Genomic DNA, 19,444 nt, shown 5'->3' on the forward strand with positions numbered 1-19,444 from the left:
AAAATAATGCTTGCACTGATATTGAGAAAAGGGAACAGTGACACTATCAAATTAAGAGTTTGTGTTTATTTAGGTCATCTAAGTCTAAGTTTTTATACTGAGCAGGAATGAACAGCAGCAACTGGCGTCTGTCGGAATATCTCCACATCCAAGAAGAATGTACTGTATATTACAGACTGTTTTAGGCCTGTGAGGGGAAAAAAAATATTTCAATTATTTTGACAGAAACTGTGATTTAATTCACAGTTTGCAGGAATGGTCGTTTTTGAATTGAACAATTTTCATTTTCACTGAGAAAAAAAAGATTAAAATCGTGATGATGTAAGACTTGTTTGGGTTTGTACCAAACAAACATATTTTCTTACATCAAGAGAAGTCGATTTGTATGCCAGGCCATCTCTGTGTCACCACAATACTTCATTATATAAGCAGTTTTTTCACACATTTTTCCTTTATAAAAAAAAAATATTGCACTTTGTCATTTTTCAGTTTCAAGTTTATTTCGATTAGACTGTTTGCATATACCACTAAGTTATATACAAGTTATAACACAGTTTTAATCAATACACCAATGTGGGCTTATTATTTGGCAAGATCCAGTTACTGCTTATTACTAATCAATCTTACTAGTGAGTTACTACCATTTATAACTGGCAAAGGGAGTCTTATTGTAAAGTGTAAAACAGTGCATGCTGAAAATTTCAAGGTAAACTATATTGCCAAAGCCTTAGTGTATGATTCTGGTAATTTGATATGCTTATTTAATGCCAAATGAAACTTTTTGACTATTAAGTTATGCCTATAACTGAGGCTTAACGGTACAGATAAATTTCAATTCAATATTTGGCAAGCAACAGGTCACTAGCCTGATATCAGGCTGAATTTTCAACTTGTTACACGTCATTATCATATTCAGAGAAACAGCCAACTCAGTGGAGTGGATTGGCAGATTGGAAGGTCTGGACACAGGCTAACAGGTCACTACTGCCCTTTTTTATCCAATGTGTTATAACAGCTTATTAATATGTTTATAATCTAATTAATAAGATTATTATAAATCATCATTAAAGTGAGTGCATAAATCATTTATAAGGTTGGTCTTAGAAAGTTGTACCTAAAAGGGAATCTTTTTTCTTAAACCTTTTGTGTATCCTTGAAATCATGAAAAAAAAACTTACACATTCTTAAAATGTCTCCACAAGTGCAAATATTGTTTATACAAATCTTTTGAAACTTGACTTTTCGCAAAGCAATTTTTATCTGCTCTAGATTTAAACACATTCATGCAAATTTCATTTTCACACACACTCGCACACAAGGCGATTGTCATCTGCCAGCTGTGAAATTATTGTTCCACAAGCTATTGAAAGAGCATCTTAGACCCATTTACAAGAAAAAGCCCTGTCAGTATATTCAGGTAAAAATCGCACATGCAGATTGTTATGAAGAGAATTAATTAATGTTAGTTTTTAGTTTATAAAATCTCAGATGTTGCAGGCCGAAGGTGCATCATTGTCTCTTTATAAGCTTGCCATTCTGAGGTGTGTGAGGGATGTGTTGCAACCTATGTCACAATCTTTCTGTGTCGCACACACACATGCATGTTTACACATTTACTTACACAAACTTGCATCCATATTCAAACATATATAAGCAGAAAAACAGGTATAAACGTAAACATTTAGTTTGCTTTTTTCATGAAGACGCCTCTAGCTTCTACCAGAACATTCGCACTCACACACCCACACACCCACGCACACACACACATACACACACACACACACACACACACACACACACACACACCCACCCACACACACACACACACACACACACACACACACACACACACACACACTCAGCTCTGTCTGTGTCTTTGAAATGTTGTGACCTGAGTGGTGATTTGCATGTCCATATAATGTTTGCCCTTTGTTTTGCCAATCAAATGACCCACAATTGTTTATCACTGCACACACTTAGACACACACACACGCACACGTGTAAATGTTGGTGGGGCATAGAAAGACGAGCCGCAGTTTTTAAAGCGGAGTAGAGAGGAGAGACAGAGTTTGCTTTTGCAGGAGAACGGAACAGATAATCAGTCTTGTCAGTTTGTTACCTCCTCAGCCATGATGTGGTCTGCATGGCTGTATTCACTGTGGAGTGTTGTTGTGTCAGTCGGAGCCATCTTTATCATTACCATCATCCACCTCCGCACCAGCCACCTTCAGGTACTTCTATGTCAGGCTTGCAGAATGCTTTTTATACCTTGATTTAGTCCTTGTGTAGTGATGTTTCACAGCACTGGGAGTTAGACTTTATTGAGCTATAATAGTGCTGTTAAATAGTCGTAGTCTTTTTTTAATTAGACACAAACCAAACATCTCCTCCTCTGATTGCATTTTAATGTCTCCAGCTCCTAAATCTACATGCTGTGACAACCTGTGTTATTACTCACACTTGAGAAAGTGCAGACTTTCTCTTTTCTCACACACACACACACACCAGCTGTAAGTGGGCAACATGGTAGATGGATAACAGTCTGAGTTGACAGAGAAAGCGCAGACCCTGGCTACTTACCAAGCTGTAGCCTGATACTCTTGCTCTCTTGCTAACTGACTGACTAGAGATGGTGGAAAAAATGAGAAGGGGAATACCGTACGCTTTGTGCCCTGGTCTAAAACGCTTCATCACTACTGTATTTCCCATAACTGCGTAAAAGCCAGCAACAGTGATTGAAATGTTTGCTGATTAAAATGTGAAACTACTGCCAATAGCTCGGAGGGAAAATTCAAAATTGTGAGAGCGTTTCTTTGAGGTTTTTGCCCTGTTGTTTCATTTCAGCCTTCATTTATTCAGGAAAAGCTGACAGTGGATGTGTTTCTAGTCGAACCTATCCATTGACACATGGAGATTCCCAGTGAAACCTTCTAATGGATAATACCTCTTGCCTCCAGGCCGCTGTCATCTTAATTTAAACCATATTGAATCTCTATTGGAGTGCATTCTGTTTTGAAGCCAGGATTGGATGAATGAATTGGTGTGGACTGGGTCAGCAGCAAAAGGTATTGTGGTAAAAAAAAAATCCACCCCAAAAAAATCTATACCATTTTAAGTGCATGCTATATTTAGAATATTTTCAAAGCTTTACTTTGGTGTCAGACAGCCTTTTCAGATTAAAAACTGTTATTATATAAGCCAGTCTCCATTGGCAAAATCAGTCATTTTACCTCGCAGAACTATGGAGTTGCTGGTCTACCGCTGCCTCAATCTGTTAGTTAGTTTGTGTTATTGTTTGACTTCAGTGAATCCGAACTATCCTTTTAAAACATTGAAGTCACACAGAAACACAAACAGGTTACAGCATTGATAGTCCAGCAATTCCTTTGTTCTGCGATGAAAAGTTACTGATTTGCTCATGGAGTTTGGTTGGTTTGGAGAGAGTGATATTTGGCTTGTGTAAGAGCGATTTCCTTTTGAGAAAAGGTATCTGATGGCAAAGTATAGTGGTATAAATATTCAAACACTTGATCTGACGCTATTTTTTTTTAGGTGGGCCTTCTTTAAGTGGCTAAAATACTATTTGCTGCTGACCCTGTCCACATCAGGACATTGCTTAGCTTCCATGCTAGCGCTCCTCTCTGTTTCTCCAAACTTGGGGCGTGCTGACCAGCATCGACTGTAGATAAAACACTGACTATTGGTAAGTACCACAGGCAGCCCCACATCAAAAAATCTGAGCTATCCATTTAAAACTTACCAAACTACGAGCTAATTCACAATAAAAAGTGAAAAGAAAGATAGGAAACATGGGATTATTTGTACCCAAGAAATCAGCTCAGTGAACTTCTAGAAATACTGAGCTTTGCTACTTAACTTGCAGTTGTTTCATTTTCAGAAGATAAATGGTAACAATTGTGATGATATCTCAGGATCAAGCCTGTCTCTGAGACCCAGTTTAGTTGACCCTCCTCGCAGTTAGTTTCCACCATGTGACCTGTACACGTGTGTGTGTGTGTGTGTGTGTGTGTGTGTGTGTTTTAGTTTTTGTAAGGGGGCGAGACTTTTTCTTCTCTCCTTCAGTGGTGCAGAGAAAACCCCCTCATGTGATTCTTCATGAGACAGAGACAGAGAGAGAGGGGGAGATGGATGGGAAAGTGTGTGCATGTGCGTGCGTGTGTGTGTGTGTGTGTGTGTGTATGTGCGCAACTAACCATAGATAGTCATGCTATCAGCTGATGAATTTTCGTCAGGTCCAGATTATGTGACATGGGTTATATATCTCCTTCTATGGTCCTCTTCTTCTCTTATCTTATCCTCTGCTCTCCACTCCTCTCATCTCTCTTCTTCTCTCTGCTGGTTATTTGTAGACATGATATTATTTCTCTTGGTATCTGCAGACCACAGGAAGTCTTCTGTGTGTGAGATCACACCATTTACATGGAGAGAACACATCTCTTCTGTAGAATAGGGCAGCATAAATATTACCTTACACAATATGCAATTAGTGACCAGATGTGATCATTTAAGGGTGGCTTTTACATCTAGAGAGAGCTGTATCAAGCATCTGTAATTCGTTTTTTTTCCATGGGTAAACTCCTCAAAACATTTCTCTTTTTTCTTTTTGTTGCATCCATCTACTGATAACTCTGCCACAGTGTTGCACAGCCAAGCATTGTTTAAACCCACAGAACAAGACATCTGGAGTTTTTCCATCTGATGTAATGCTGCGGGCATCAAAAACTGTGTCTTTCTTCTGGATATGTTATTCAATAAGAGAGTGATTTACTGCACTGTGGCTTTAATGAGTGTTGCAACATGCAGCACAAATAGCACGTAATGATAGCAGGACAATATTAAGGCTCATGGGTATAAAGAGCGTTTAGTTTTAAAGGGTGACTTCACCATTTTTCAACTTGGGCCCTCTTTTTCAGTTTTTTGTGCTCTGCGCTGCTTCGCTTCCAATGTGCGCCGAGCCTATTTTTGATGGATGCTGTGTCAGTGTGCACAGAGCAGATTCAGCAGGGCAGGAAGTCAGACACAGAAAAAGCAGAGAGAATCTGGTCAATTTTCAAAATAAAAGACCCTGTGTACACTTGTGATCATAAAGACAGACAGAAAAGAAACAATTTAACTACTTATTCGTAGTAGAAGCACAAAAAGCAAGGACAGGAGACCAAATCCAAAAATTAGAGCAAGTCATCATAATCAAGCAGGCAAAACGCTCTGCTGCTGAAAGGCTGTTGGTGGGACCTTTGAGTGGACATGCTTTGACAGTGCACAATACTGGACAAATTTCAAAAAACTGTGGTCCCCATTAGTGACTTAAACACAAAAACAAGGGAAAATTGGGTCCACATCCAAAAATACAAGTTCTTCAACAACAACAGAGGGTGGTTTTATTTGTTATTTATTTAAAGTTTCGCCCCTTGTTTTTGCTCCATATGTCACACTTCTTGTTCTTCAAATATTTGTTTTAACTTGTTATGTATGCATCCGGTAAACATTGTTATGCACGGGGAACACACTGTACTTTTAGAGCTTAACACGTCTTTCTTCGACAATTAAATATTGATATATCTGCAGAAGAAGTTTTTCCATCAGAGAACTGGACTGGAGAGCTGAAGAAAAGAGAGAACCAGACTTCAATCAGTCTGTGGTCACCGAGATAAAAGCTGTTGATGTTGAGAACAACTCGCTGTGTGTGTTTGTGTGTCAGAGACAGCATATGTCTCAGTTTGTCAATGAGTTTGTGTGTGTGTGGCAGGAGTCCCGCAGTTCAGTGTATCCTTGCCAGGGACAGGGAGAGCCCTTGGAGAAAATGTGTGTGTGTGTGTGTGTGTGTGTGTGTGTGTGTGTGTGTGTGTGTGTGTGTGCGACTGTGTGTGTTACCAGGGGAAACCCCAGCTCGATCCTCTAGAGTTTAGTTTAAGTGTTCTAAAACATCTAAAGAAGGAAAAAAAGAGAGTGTGGGAGAACCTGGCAGAGAGAGAGAGAGATTGAAAACAGCTCCCCAGGGTCAGGGATGCCCCACTGTGCGTGTGTGTGTGTGTGTGTGTGTGTGTGTGTGTGTGTTTTAAAGACTTGTTTTGCTCATGGCCTTTAAACGACACAGTAAAAAAGGACAAAAGTAGAAGAACTTAAACTGCTGCTTTCCAGGGAGATTTTCAAGTGACTACACACTGTCATCTGAGGAATTGATCGTTTATTAGACTCAGCTAAGTTCATGTTTTACAAGTTTCCATGGAGTTGGTAAACTTTGTCCGAATAGTTTGCATAACCAGAAAAACAAAATCACTTTTAAAAGACAGTCAGTTTGGTTTAAGCATCATTATAGGTGATGTATCTTTGGCCAGTGACCATAAATATCTTCACTGAAATAAAGACGTCAGAAAAGCCGCATTACAGTAACACTGTTTCCTAACATACAGCGAGCGAGCGAACTGTCACAGCGGTGTCGCTTGTGTTTCTCCAAGTGTCTGGCCTGCTTACTCATAACTAACGTACTTTTTTCACGTCAGCCTTGTTTCTATGTAGTTCTATTTAGCATCGCTTCCAGTTAGGTAACGGTATAACACATACAGGTTCTTAAATACACATGTGGTTATTAAATTCCACGTTCAGAATTGTTTGTGAAAGATAATAACTTATGTTGTCTTTGTGTGTTTGTGTTTGCAGCACAAGTCTTGGAAGAAGATAAAGAACATGGTCCATTGGTCGCCGTTTGTCATGTCCTTCAAGAAGAAATATCCCTGGATACAACTGGCAGGACACGCAGGTGTGTGGACACAAATGACATGGTTTATTAAAATAAAAACATAAATGAGACAGTTGCCTAGCCTCAGGGCACCGACTCACCAAGTAATAAAAATAAGAGCCTGCAGCTGTTCCTCATGAAGCCAGTTAAGTTTGTGAAATTGATCTGCTGACAGAAAAGAAATCAAAAATTAGAATTGTTGGTTTAGAACAGTTTTAACCACACTTTGATCCCAAATAACTTGAAGGGTGGATCCATTATTTTATTATTATTATTTATTTAGTTAGTTAGTTATTTGTTTTTTATAACATTCTCTAGTTTTCCAGTAGCGTTCCTTATGTATTCATCGAAAAATGTATGTTTTAATGTGAAAATGCTGTTTTTCCAAGCCCCTCTAAAAACATTTTCCTGCATGACCTGATGTAGGATTCTGCATGATGACACTACATATAAAGCCCTTAGGATGAAAGAGAGGAGGAGAGGTCATTTGTGCTGTAACCTACATCACTGCTTATTGCTAATGGCTGAGTGGGAGTTTCCATTTAAAAACCTGGAAAACGATGCAGATGGAGTTGCCCTTGAAGTCGAGCTCGTCCCGTTTACTGTATCTTATCATTTTCTGCAGTTGTTTCACAGTAAAAGTGTGTCTTTTCACAGGGAGCTTCAAGGCGGGAGCAAACGGCCGTATATTAAAAGTAAGACAACCAGAAAGTTACTTTGATGTGTTCAGGTTTATTCTGAATCAGTGAAGCCAAGCGTACCCACATTGATAACAACTTGTCATTGATGTTCTTTAGAAACACTGTGACTGTGAGCAGCGCTGTTTGTCCCTCCTGATGAGGGACGTGCTACGCCCATATGTCCCCGGTTACCATGGAGATGTAGAGAAGGATGGGCAGAAGTACAACCAGATGGAGGATCTGCTGGCTGAGTTTGACTTCCCGTGTGTCATGGACTGTAAGATGGGAGTGAGGTGAGAAGACACACCAAGTGATATGTCATCACATACATGTGTGGATAGCAGGGTGGTGTGTGTTTGTATAATGTCAGTTAACCTCAGAAAATAATTATGGTCTTTTCTTTGGGTCTTATTTTATAGCTTTTTTTTTTTTGCAGTCTTGACCTGTGTGTCCCACACTTGGGTTCGGGACTTGAAATGTCAAGATCTGTTGTTATTAGGTCACCAATAGGAAGAATGAAATACATACCTGTATTTCCTCAAAGTGACAGGAAGCATGGAATGACAAAATGGCAAAAAAGCAGCTCTCACTGATATCAGTCCTATAATGACATTCAACACAGGAACAGCGACTTTAAAACACAATTACAAAATACAGAACAGAGACATTACAAACAAATTTAACAAATTTAACTTAACAGACTCCTCAGTCCAGGAATGATGGGAATATTTTAGAATGGAATATTTTGTTTTCCCTCTTCAAACTCAACACTTCCTGTATCTGTTTCAAATTAAAATCGTGTAGTGTTTCATTTGACATGAGGTGCTGAAAAAAAGTAACATTACGCACAGCAAATTTTTTAGTATCGCTGTGATGTACTCTAATAATGAAATAAATAACTTTCATGTACATTTAAATTCATGGTTTATTTTGTTATTTATCCATAGTTTATCAGTGTTATGGCAATTCATGATGTATTTTGTATACAAAAAAGCTGAAACAATTTGGGAACTCCTGGTTTTGACCACAATTTCTATTGAAAATTATACCATTATACTGACAAAAATAATCACTGTGATGTGAAAATAGGGCCACAACAAAGTGTGAAACCCAAAGCTTTCAGGCCTTTATTTTGGGCCAAAACACAAAGTGTGAGCATCAAAAATGTCTAGAATAATCCCTAATTGGCCACAAAAACTGCATGAACCCCTTTAGGTCAAAGTTGAGTCAGGAAGTCGTTCTGTGAACTGTGATGGATGTTAAAACCTGACAGTTTGGGGAATGATTTTACCATTTGCCTCTGTTTTCTCTTCCAAATAAAGGAGTGTTTCCACTGCACAAACTTTCCCCAGGGACGAAGAACCTTTGAAAGAACTCAGTGCATTTCCACCATAGGGACCAGGGTCTAAATAAAGTTTTGGGGACATTATTTTAACCCCCCCAAGTCCCTAGGGTAGTACTTTCCAAAAATACAGGGACTTTGGATGTGGCTGTGCAGCACAGAACATTTCTGTTTAACCTAGTATTTACAGCATTTTATTTTAACTATCATTCAAAAAAAAAAACTGCAGTCACAAACCAGTTGTGTTGTGCTTCAACACATCAACATGGATTTACAGAAGAAAGCATGAGGCAGATGGACTGACAACAAAGTTCAGGCCTTATTGATAATGAAACCTAACCTGAAACTATAAGGCCTAGTCAAAAAAATGCTGATGAATGTACGTCAGTGGACTAATGTGCCTGATCTTTGTGGGTGGAAAAACAGACAACAATGGACTAAAGGAACCCTTGAAAGGTAGTTCCTGTGACTAAACGTTCCAGGTTCTTTTGGTAGAACTTAAGTTTAGTTTCTTTAAAACACACATGATCATCTCACTGTTCATGTTTCTTTGCCACAGACTTCTTTGAAAAGACGTCATGTGTTCCCAGATCTTAGCATATTTTTTTAGCATTGTCAACAGAAACAGAATATTAGCTGTACACTAAACTGACTACTCCTGTGAACAGCTGTGACGTACTGTTTGCAAAGAGACGTCTTCTTCTTCACACCTTTTCTTTCGCCCGTTCTACCTTATCCTCCTACTTCTCTGTGCTCACGTCTGTCACCCACCCGTTCTTCTTCTTCTTCTTCTTCTTCTTCTTCTTCTTCTTCTCTGTCATCTTCACCCACCCACCACCTGTCCTCATTTCTCACGCTTTTCTTGCAGGACCTACCTCGAGGAAGAGCTGACCAAGGCTCGTAAGAAGCCCTCCCCGAGACCCGACATGTATCAGAAAATGATCGAGGTCGACCCTGGCGCGCCCACGCCGGAGGAAAACGAGCAGAAAGTGGTAACCAAACCCAGATACATGCAGTGGAGGGAGACCATCAGCTCAACAGCCACCCTGGGATTTAGGATAGAGGGAGTCAAGGTAAGATTCACAAAGAGAAAGGTGTGTGTTTCCTTCCCTCTTTTCTTCCAGTGTTCAGTGTGTGTGTGTGTCCTTCAGGGTCATGATCTAACTTCCTGTTTTGAACAGAAACTTCCTCTGAAGTATATGTTTGTTCATGAGTTCCTTTGTCATACATGAGGCCTGTCCGTGGCAGCTCTGTATGCCTCAGCATCTGGCAGTGACATTACACACACACACACACACACACACACACACACACACACACACACACACTCACACACATACACACAAATCTCTCGGCTGTCTTTATTTGAAGGTTGTGGCTATATAAGGACATTCACGGCCTCCTGGTGGTCTGTTGCCATGACGCTGAGGGTTATCCCCAGAAACACAGATATGTGTGTGAGTGTGTAAAGAAGTACAAAGTGTAGATTTGAGTTCTTGCGGTTCATGTGCAGCTTTTGTAAATGTGCATCTGTGTAACTATGTGTGTATAACTGTATATAGATTGTATAAGCTCTTATGTATGTACAAAGTGTGTGGTAATCAGGTCAGGTGTGAGTGCGTGTGTGTGTGTGTGTGAGGAGAGAGCCTGAGCTGTACTCAGACCTGAACCATAAAGGGAAAAATAGTTTTGGCTCCAAATAGTGCCTTGTTGCCAGGCAGCAGCTCATTTATTCCACTCTGAACCAACCAACTGGTGGGTTCCCACTGCTGATACTGATGCTAATCTACTGTACGACGGCACACACGGGCGCCATGTAGTTGAATGTGGTGGTGCTAAATTAGTGACAAAAAAGGGAAAATGTTCATTTTTATTATACGTTCATAGGAAACAATATTGCTGGGTTTCATATAGGACGTATATGTGTTTCCAGTAAACTATCATGCTTTCACTTTGTTGTTACTATGGGGTGGAAAGTAAATGTAAGCTGTTTTGCTATGTTACAATTAACTGAATTGAATTGAATTTAACAGAAATAACTGAAAGCGCCTTTTACTAGGACCCCAGAGACAGAACTGTGCGTTGAATCGATAATAAAAAAAAAATTATAATTGACTTTAATTACAACACACAGCGCTTTTCCTGACAATGCTTCACAGAAAGATAAAACACAAGAAAACAATGATAATAAAATCTAAATTAAAGTCACACCTTCCTCACACAACTTGTAGATTTTGCCGGTCTAATCGCTGGTAAGTAATCACATTTCAGAGTTTGGGAAGCCAGACTGCAAAATCCTGACAGACCTTTTTCATCAGTGTATTGGCAAAAATCACAACTGCAGGTCACATGATGCTCTCAGGCCCTCAGCTGTACAGGCTGAAACAATTAATACTTAACTGGATGATCGACAGAAAATTAAACGGCAAGTATTTTTATCATCAATTTATTTGTTAAGTTAATTTAATTTTAAAACAGAATATCTTTACATTATTGACTGTTGGACTGAAAAACCACTTTGTGCTGGGACAGCCATTTCTCACTATTTTCTGAAAATGTATAGATTAAACAATTAATACATAATTAACAGCAATTAGAAATAATCAGTTGATTACATAATTTTTGTCAAATGGGCACACAAATGACAAGTTCATGAGATTTAAGAAAGTGTGCCTGTATCTGGTTCTGGTCAGTAACATAGGGTTAAAGACCCTTCCCTGCTTTAAGGCCAAACCTCTAAAAATATCTTGTGCTCCCTCCTTCCTTTCCCTCATTGTTTGTTCTGCTTTTCTCAGCCACCCCTCTCCCCATGCTCCCTCTCCTTCCTCCCTTCCCATTCTTCCCACCTCTACAAGAAGCTTTTAAATTATAGTTTATGACGACAGAAACTAAATTTAGACATTTATTTACACCTTAATGATCCTTCGAATTATATTTTCTCCTCTCCTCTGCAGAAGGAGGATGGGACAGTGAACAGAGACTTTAAGAAAACAAAGACGAGAGAGCAAGTTACTGCAGCCTTCCAAGACTTTGTCAAAGGAAATAAGGACATACTGGTGAGTATGCGTGTAGTTAACTGTGTGTGTCTGTGTCTGTCTGTGTCTGTGTGTCAGCAGCCTTGACAACTGTACAGGACAGAAAAACAGATGAGGAATGGAATTTTAAGTTCAACCGTTCTGTGCTGTTTTAACAACCCCATGGGAAACACAGACAGACACACACACTTACACACAAGTGTACACAGACACACACATTGTGACCTTGGTGGGTCAGAAGAAAAGGGAAGTCCTTGGGAACTCCCTGGGTCTCTTGACACACACACACACACACACAAACGCACACACACACTCTTAGTGTCTGACAGCACTGTGTACATGTCAGTGCTTGTGAATGTGTTAAAACTCATGAAGAGACGGGCACTACAGTTTGACACCCATGTTTCAGTTGTAGAAATATAGAGTTGAGTTTACTGTTTGACTCTATCAGCAGCCCAGCTCTAATACAGATGACATAACTGGCTGCATCAGAAGTGTGTAGAACGAAATATATACTCTTGTTTTTTATTTGCAGAACGGTTACTTATCCAGGCTGCAGGAAATCAGAGACACTCTGGAGGTCTCCCCGTTCTTCAAAACCCACGAGGTAAACACACACGTTCACTGATGGAAATTGCTGTGCTTGTGGTGCAACTCCAAAACAAACAAAATGGATCCAAAATAGAGCATTATTCACAAAGAAATGAACCCAGTATCAGATTTTCACTGCACAATTGTCTTGGCCAAAAGAATTCACAATAACAATACTACAGTGACATCTATTGAAAATAAAAAAATAAAAAAATAAAATAATAATAATACTTTCAGTCAAATTCACCCTTAATTTTGTTTATTGTGAGTTTTGTTTCTTTTTTGCAAACTAATTACACTCAAAATATGAGTGTAGTGAGGTGGAGAGAGAGTCTCTAACCATAACTGTACAATGACAAGTGCAGTTACACTTAATGGATAGAGAAAAACGCAACCACATAAACAAAAGATTTGGAAGTGATTTACGAGCATACAGTATGTTGATGATGCTGGATAATTTATACAGTATTACAATATGTGTATTATTAACATAATATCAATTTTTCATGGGGCGGCACAGTGGTGCAGTGGTTAGCACTGCCGCCTCACAGCAAGAAGGTCCTGAGTTCGATCCCCCAGCTCCCCGGCTGGAGCAGGGCCTTTCTGTGTGGAGTTTGCATGTTCTCCCTGTGTCTGCGTGGGTTCTCTCCGTGTTCTCCGGCTTCCTCCCACAGTCCAAAGACATGCATTCTAGGTTAATTGGTGACTCTAAATTGCCCGTAGGTATGAATGTGAGTGTGAGTGGTTGTCTGTCTATGTGTCAGCCCTGCGATGAACTGGCAACTTGTCCAGGGTGTACCCTGCCTCTCGCCCAATGTCAGCTGGGATAGGCTCCAGCAGCCCCGCGACCCTTACGGACTAAGCGGTTACAGAAAATGAATGAATGAATGAATTTTTCATGCTTTGAATATCACATTATCGTCAATACCAGTAAATCACGATACCCCTATTTGTAATAGCATGTATATTATGTAGAAAATTATGTGAAAAATGCATTCTGACTACAGTTCTACAGTTTTTTAAATCAGATGCAAGGTTCTTTTCAGCTTTGTTTTCTGTTTTTTTGCCCTTGGTATTTCTTAATATATTGTCTGCTATCAAGTAAAATATACCAGATGTTAAGACAAAATTTTAGACTTCATAATGCCCATTTAAGGGCTATTTGAGTGTCCCATAAGTTACTGCCAAATCTCAACGAATATTTGAGCATTTTTCCCAACCATTCAGAAGAAAATGTTTAGAGAGTAATTGTACCTAAGATAAGATAAGATAATATAAGATAAGATAAGACAAGACAGACCTTTATTAATCCCAAAGGAAAATCTTGAGCCACATTGCTCACAAATTATAGTAACATAAGAATAAAAACAATAGAGGAGATATGTGAAGTATATATAAGTATAAGTATATATAATGAGTATAATGAGTAAATGCAAATTATAGTGCACAATATAAAACAGAAGTTAAGTAAGTAAGTCACTTCATTACGCAGCATGTAGCACATAATGTTGAACTGATGAAATAGTTCCAGTATATTATGTGTCACCGTACATGCAAACTGTAATTTATCAATCTTGAAATGAAGTGTAATTTAATGATAAGAACACTTTCGCAGAAACAGCAGTACATACACATATGTAGCAGGTGTCGTCATGGAAATCGGACAGCAACAGCTCTGACCACACATGCACACATTCAGTTTCACACATGCACGCACTCACGCAAACATTTCAGCAAACACACTAGTAGACATGAATGTTTGAATTTGGTGCAACAAAACAGGAAGTGAGGTCATGTAATTGAGGGCCACAAACAAACACGTAATGTCGAGTGAAAAAAGGGACAGAACTGTTTTAGTTGTTCCTTCCTTTCTTCTGATTCATCTCATTGTCTTCATATGTCTCTGCAGGTGATTGGCAGCTCTTTGTTATTCGTTCATGACAGTAAGGGACGGGCCAAAGTCTGGATGATCGACTTCGGGAAAACCACGCCTCTCCCTGATGGGCAGGAACTAAGCCACAGAGCATCGTGGGTAGAGGGCAACAGAGAAGATGGTTACCTTTTTGGACTTGATAGTTTGGTGGACATCATTTCATCAATGGTGAACTCTGAGACTTGAAGTCTGAAATCCAAGTGAACATTTGGACACAAAAATACCACTTCCACTCATTCTTCCTTTTTTGGGGAACACTTTGGACTTTTTCAAGGATTCCTTCACAGACGTTTGTCCTCCCACACAAATTGTGTCATCAAATCCATTCATGGGTGCAACCTCTCTATCCATACTCTGCGGATTTCAGGAACTTGCTCTGCCCCATCCATTTACCTTTAGATGTGATCCTTATTCCCACAAGGCCGGGCTGTAATAGGCCTTTATTCACAGCGGACATTTTGACTTGTCATAGCGGGAAAAGCACAAATTTAATAACTGATGACATTAACAATGGCTCAGTTCTACGAAATGTCTCAGTAAGCCATACCTGTCAGCCAGCATGCAAAATATCATTAATGTTGTGTTTTTTCCAATATGACATGTGGAAACGTCCGCTGTGAAAAAATATGCATTACACCTGCGAGATAACCTGTATGCTACAGGAATTTATCGATTAAAAGTAAAAATCGTGCATTGTCAAATAAAAATGTAGGGCTTAAGCTGGTGATATTCTACGTTTATTATAAACAAATTCCATAAAAAGACCAAAAACAATAATGCTTTTGTTAGGGGGTGAGGAAGAAATCAGTACAGAAGGGTATCACTATTCCCATCAATATTTTGCGTGCCAATATTGAAACAAGGTCTCCTAGTATCAGTCTTTTATTATAGAAATCATTAATATTGCAAATGCAAAGTTAACTTTTTGGTGCAAGAATAATAAAGTCAATCACTTTTTCTGTCCAGTAGGTGGCGGTAGGTTAGTGTTTTTCTCTGGTGAGGTCAGTAAAGATTACGGTCAGCAGATTTAGTTGGTCGGTCTGCTCGATTGTCCCACTTTGCTGCAGTAAAAATGACTGAAGTGAGATCAGTAGGCTGAAAAACTATTGCATTAGATAAAACAGATGTTGCGAAAGTTTTCCTTTGGTAACATGATTTGCAGTTGAAAAATGGTAATAAATTGCAGTATATGTTATCGCAGCACTCAGAATATTGCAAAATGTTTAAAATCGCAATAGTATCGCAAAAGATAACACGGTAATGTGAAGCCTCTGGTGAATCCAACCCCTTCTGTTGGTCCATCTCTCGATGTTTTCCCAGCAGGTCTGTGGTTCTCAGCCTCAGGCCTATTTGTTTCTGCTGAAGATGCAAATCTTTAGATCACAAACACAAAATAGTTCCATTTTTTTAAAGGCTAAATGATTTTCTAAAACAGTTGGGAACTGTAGTTTTATAGCAAATGTTTCTTGAACAGGTGGAAATAATGCATTTGCTTAGGACTATTTTATACATATTATTATATTTTAGTTTATTTTATTTTACTATGTACAATATTAAACATAAATCTCACTATTTAATATCTTGTACTAGAGTTATCTTGTAGCTTATTTTCATCCACAGATCCTTGCCAGGTCTTTATATTATACATTTTATTTGGTTCCTTTCATGGGATTTGTAAATGATAAAACATAGATTATCACCAGAATTATCATTAAAAGCCACCATGAGTGAAACTTTAAATCTAATCTAATTTAAATCTAATTTTCTGGCCAAGTGGTAGTATCAAAATACACTGCAATCGTCTGTTTTTTCTGCCAACCAGCATTTATGCTATCCTAATTCGAAAGATGCTGTAATCATAAAAAATTGTACATGTGGTAGGTTTTTGACATGAAATGCTATGATTTGGGAACACCGACCTCTCCAGACTATGAACGGTTATAGACCTTTGTATTTAGATTCCAACTTAACTCATACGTATTTCTTCCTCAGCGTATCAGATTTTAATTGTATTAGATTTTTTGTCTGTTCGACTGCAACTTCAGCACATTACCAATTTCTTTAAAAAAAAACCCAATCTGCACGTAATTACATTTCCACCGTTAGAAATTGTACAGATCGATTGTGTTTTTACTCATGAAAAACAGATTTTAGGTGTGTGAAAGTAGAAAAGTCTTTTATCAGTTTTTCACCTCTGTCACACTCTGAATTTAGATACTGTAAGTTGGTCAGTGAGGTTTTCCGTGGCAGCCATGTTTTGCAGTGGCAATAACTGGCAATTATGTGGAGCTAAATTATACATCTCAGTGTAGTTTCAGTATGTTTTGGAGGGCATTGTTTCATATGTAACATATTTTCAGCCAACATGGCGTCCATAGTACTTCCCTGGCCAAACACTTCACACTTTGTTGGGATTGTTCACAATGTACAGTAAGATTTATTATGTTTGATGTAGTTTTTGTAACATTATTTTAGTGTACTCAAATCCTGTGGAACACTTACAGCCATGAACAATCTTATTTAAGCTATACAGTGCCTTGACATTACGAAGCCAAGTCAGACAACTGAAAACATGTTCTTACTTTTAAATGTTATGATGGACTTTTCTCTTAGTCTTAACTGTCAGTTTCTGTACTTACTAGTCTTACATGGGTGCATGTTTATTATCCTCTTAAGGTTTATGCTTAATTTGTATTTCATTCTGTTTTTATTTATAACATTATACTATGTTTAGTTTTTTTTTTTTTAGTTAATGGGATACTGTGACATTTTGAATTTTGGGCTGTTTTGTTTTCTAGCATGTGTTACAGTATGAGTGGGAGTCAAACTGTGGGCCAGGCCGCTCACATGGTGGACATTATTCAAACCAGTGGATATGTTCAGATAATAATACTCATTTGTTTCGATGCAGAATGCAAACAGTCACTGGGAAGCTGGTTGGGCAGATAAGGGGGGGAAAAAAAGTCTCATAATGTAACAGGTTCTTGATGAACAATAAAAACTAAACAGTGTGTAGGTTCCATTTCGCCATATATTTAAAATGCCATGGTTTTCTGTTTGCAGTGACAGTAGATGCAGGAAGACTGATTGTAATTCCACGCAGTGCCTTCTGTAAAGAAGTAGCTCAGCATTTTGGGAAACACACTTTTCAGCTTTTTCAGTTAGATGAGAAGATTGATACCACTATCATGTCTGTGCACCACAAAATGAAGTATCTGCCTGCAGCCGATTAGCTTAACTCAGCATAAAGACTGGAAACAGGTGGAAAATAAACTTAAGGTGCTTGATAAATCAACGAAGATATAACATGATAATTATTGAGCGTGCTAATAAAAGCATGGTTTAATTATGTTGCACTAACTTAAAAACTTGGATTAAAATTAAGAAAGAATACATTTAAGCCTCTCTTTAAACTTCAGTTTAGTTTTAAGTCTAAACCTAAATTATATTGAATTTTGTTGCATCAAAACTTTAAACTATAATTTAAACTCATCCAGTAATAACTTTCAACCTGCACCTCATTGCAAGTAGGCTAACATTGTTTAGCTAGCAAACAAAATAAAACCTATTTTTACTAAACTGTGATTAGAACTAGTCTTACATTAACTTAATTTTTGTTGGTGCAAACCAGACCTAAGAGTTGACGTGGGCAGACTTTGTTAGAGGCTAGCTGTTTCCCCCCGTCTTTATGCTAAGCTAAGCAAGCTGACTGCTGGCTGTAGTTTAATTCTTAACTCTTGAAAAGAAAGCAGATAAGCATGTATTTCCCAAAATGTCAAGCTGCGCCTTTAAGACCAACTATCTTGGCTATTGCTTATGCTCCCCGTTGTGCACTTATGGTTGTTTGTTAGTTAGTTGGTATCCTATTGTTCTGGTTTTGCTGGCTTGTGTATTTATTTGGATTGTTCCTTTAAAGAAGTGTGTATTTGGTGAAAAAAAAATCCTGCTTCCATGTGTCATTGCTGTGATCGTAAAGACCATCTATCTATCTATCTATCTATCTATCTATCTATCTATCTATCTATCTATCTATCTATCTATCTATCTATCTATCTATCTATCTATCTATCTATCTATCTATCTGTCTATCTATCTATCTATCTATCTATCTATCTATCTATCTGTCTTAATTTATATGAAAATGGTTTGAACAGGCATCATAGCTGCAATCAGAGAATTGATAAGGCTCAGACTGTGTATTTCAACCTTGAGGACACAACCTGACTTGAGGAAAGCCCACAGTGACCCTGTGCTGCTGCTGCTCCTTGGTCACATTAATTGCAAGTTTGCATGGCGGTCATTTGCAATTCAAATCACACCTGTCCACAACAGCAGCAGCATCCGGAGCTGGTAGGAAGGAAAAGACGTGATTCAGGAGCAGGGAGGTTGTGAAAGGGGAACCACAGCAGAGATGTGTGGCAGAGAAGGTGACTTCTTCAGGGTCTTTTTGAACATACAGCTCCTACAAATTTCAAAAGATGTTTACTTTTTGTTGGCCACCAAAAATACTCCAGCGGATTGGCTGAGAAGTGCTGCTTCACAAACAGATATTGAAAAACTGGCAGTCTTTGGATCCAAGAAAATACAATATCATGAGACAAACAAAAGAGAAAAAGGTGGTTAGATTTGTATTTTGCATTGTGTATAACCAAAAATACCAACACGGTGCTTTGCAAGTGTCTTCTTCAGGGCATTTCAGGGCTTTTTGGTTTTGCAAAGCAGTTTATTGTTATAAATTACTTATCAGTTACAAATAGGGCTGGGCAATTAATCAAACTGTTAACGGAATCACAATAAGGTGATTTTCCAGTTGCAGAAAGCACAATATGTGTTAAATGCAAATGTGTCAAACTGTCATTTTAAATAAAATATCATGCTGCAGAAATATCCTGGCCTCATATTATACAGACTTAAGAAAACATCTTTGACTGGTAAGGATCCTTGCAAAAACCACACCATGATGATATGTTTTAAATCAAAATGAGAATAAAAATGTAAGAATTAGCCTTCCTTCTAATATTGCAAATCATATTGCAACTGCAATATCACTCAAAATAATCACAGTTAGGAATTTTTTCAGAATTGTTCAGCCCTAATCACAAAGCA

General features: G+C 38.4%; 1 protein-coding gene across 1 annotated transcript in view; it reads left to right on the top strand.

Moving 5' to 3' along the window:
* The window catches only part of LOC146314213 (uncharacterized), a 38,674-nt gene extending 23,695 nt beyond the window's left edge, over positions 1–14,979 (top strand). Inside the window, exons 6-12 of the mRNA XM_084737596.1 lie at positions 6,679–6,778; positions 7,415–7,452; positions 7,555–7,730; positions 9,648–9,852; positions 11,734–11,835; positions 12,350–12,421; positions 14,315–14,979. Coding sequence (XP_084593722.1) covers positions 6,679–6,778; positions 7,415–7,452; positions 7,555–7,730; positions 9,648–9,852; positions 11,734–11,835; positions 12,350–12,421; positions 14,315–14,524 — 903 coding nt within the window. The 3' untranslated portion in view covers positions 14,525–14,979. The remainder of the gene's footprint in view (positions 1–6,678; positions 6,779–7,414; positions 7,453–7,554; positions 7,731–9,647; positions 9,853–11,733; positions 11,836–12,349; positions 12,422–14,314) is intronic.
* Positions 14,980–19,444: the final 4,465 nt, after the last annotated feature.

This window comes from Lutjanus erythropterus, chromosome 15 (genome assembly GCF_056507025.1).
Source record: "Lutjanus erythropterus isolate fLutEry1 chromosome 15, fLutEry1.hap2, whole genome shotgun sequence".
In the NCBI taxonomy this organism is placed as follows: Eukaryota; Metazoa; Chordata; class Actinopteri; order Lutjaniformes; family Lutjanidae; genus Lutjanus; species Lutjanus erythropterus.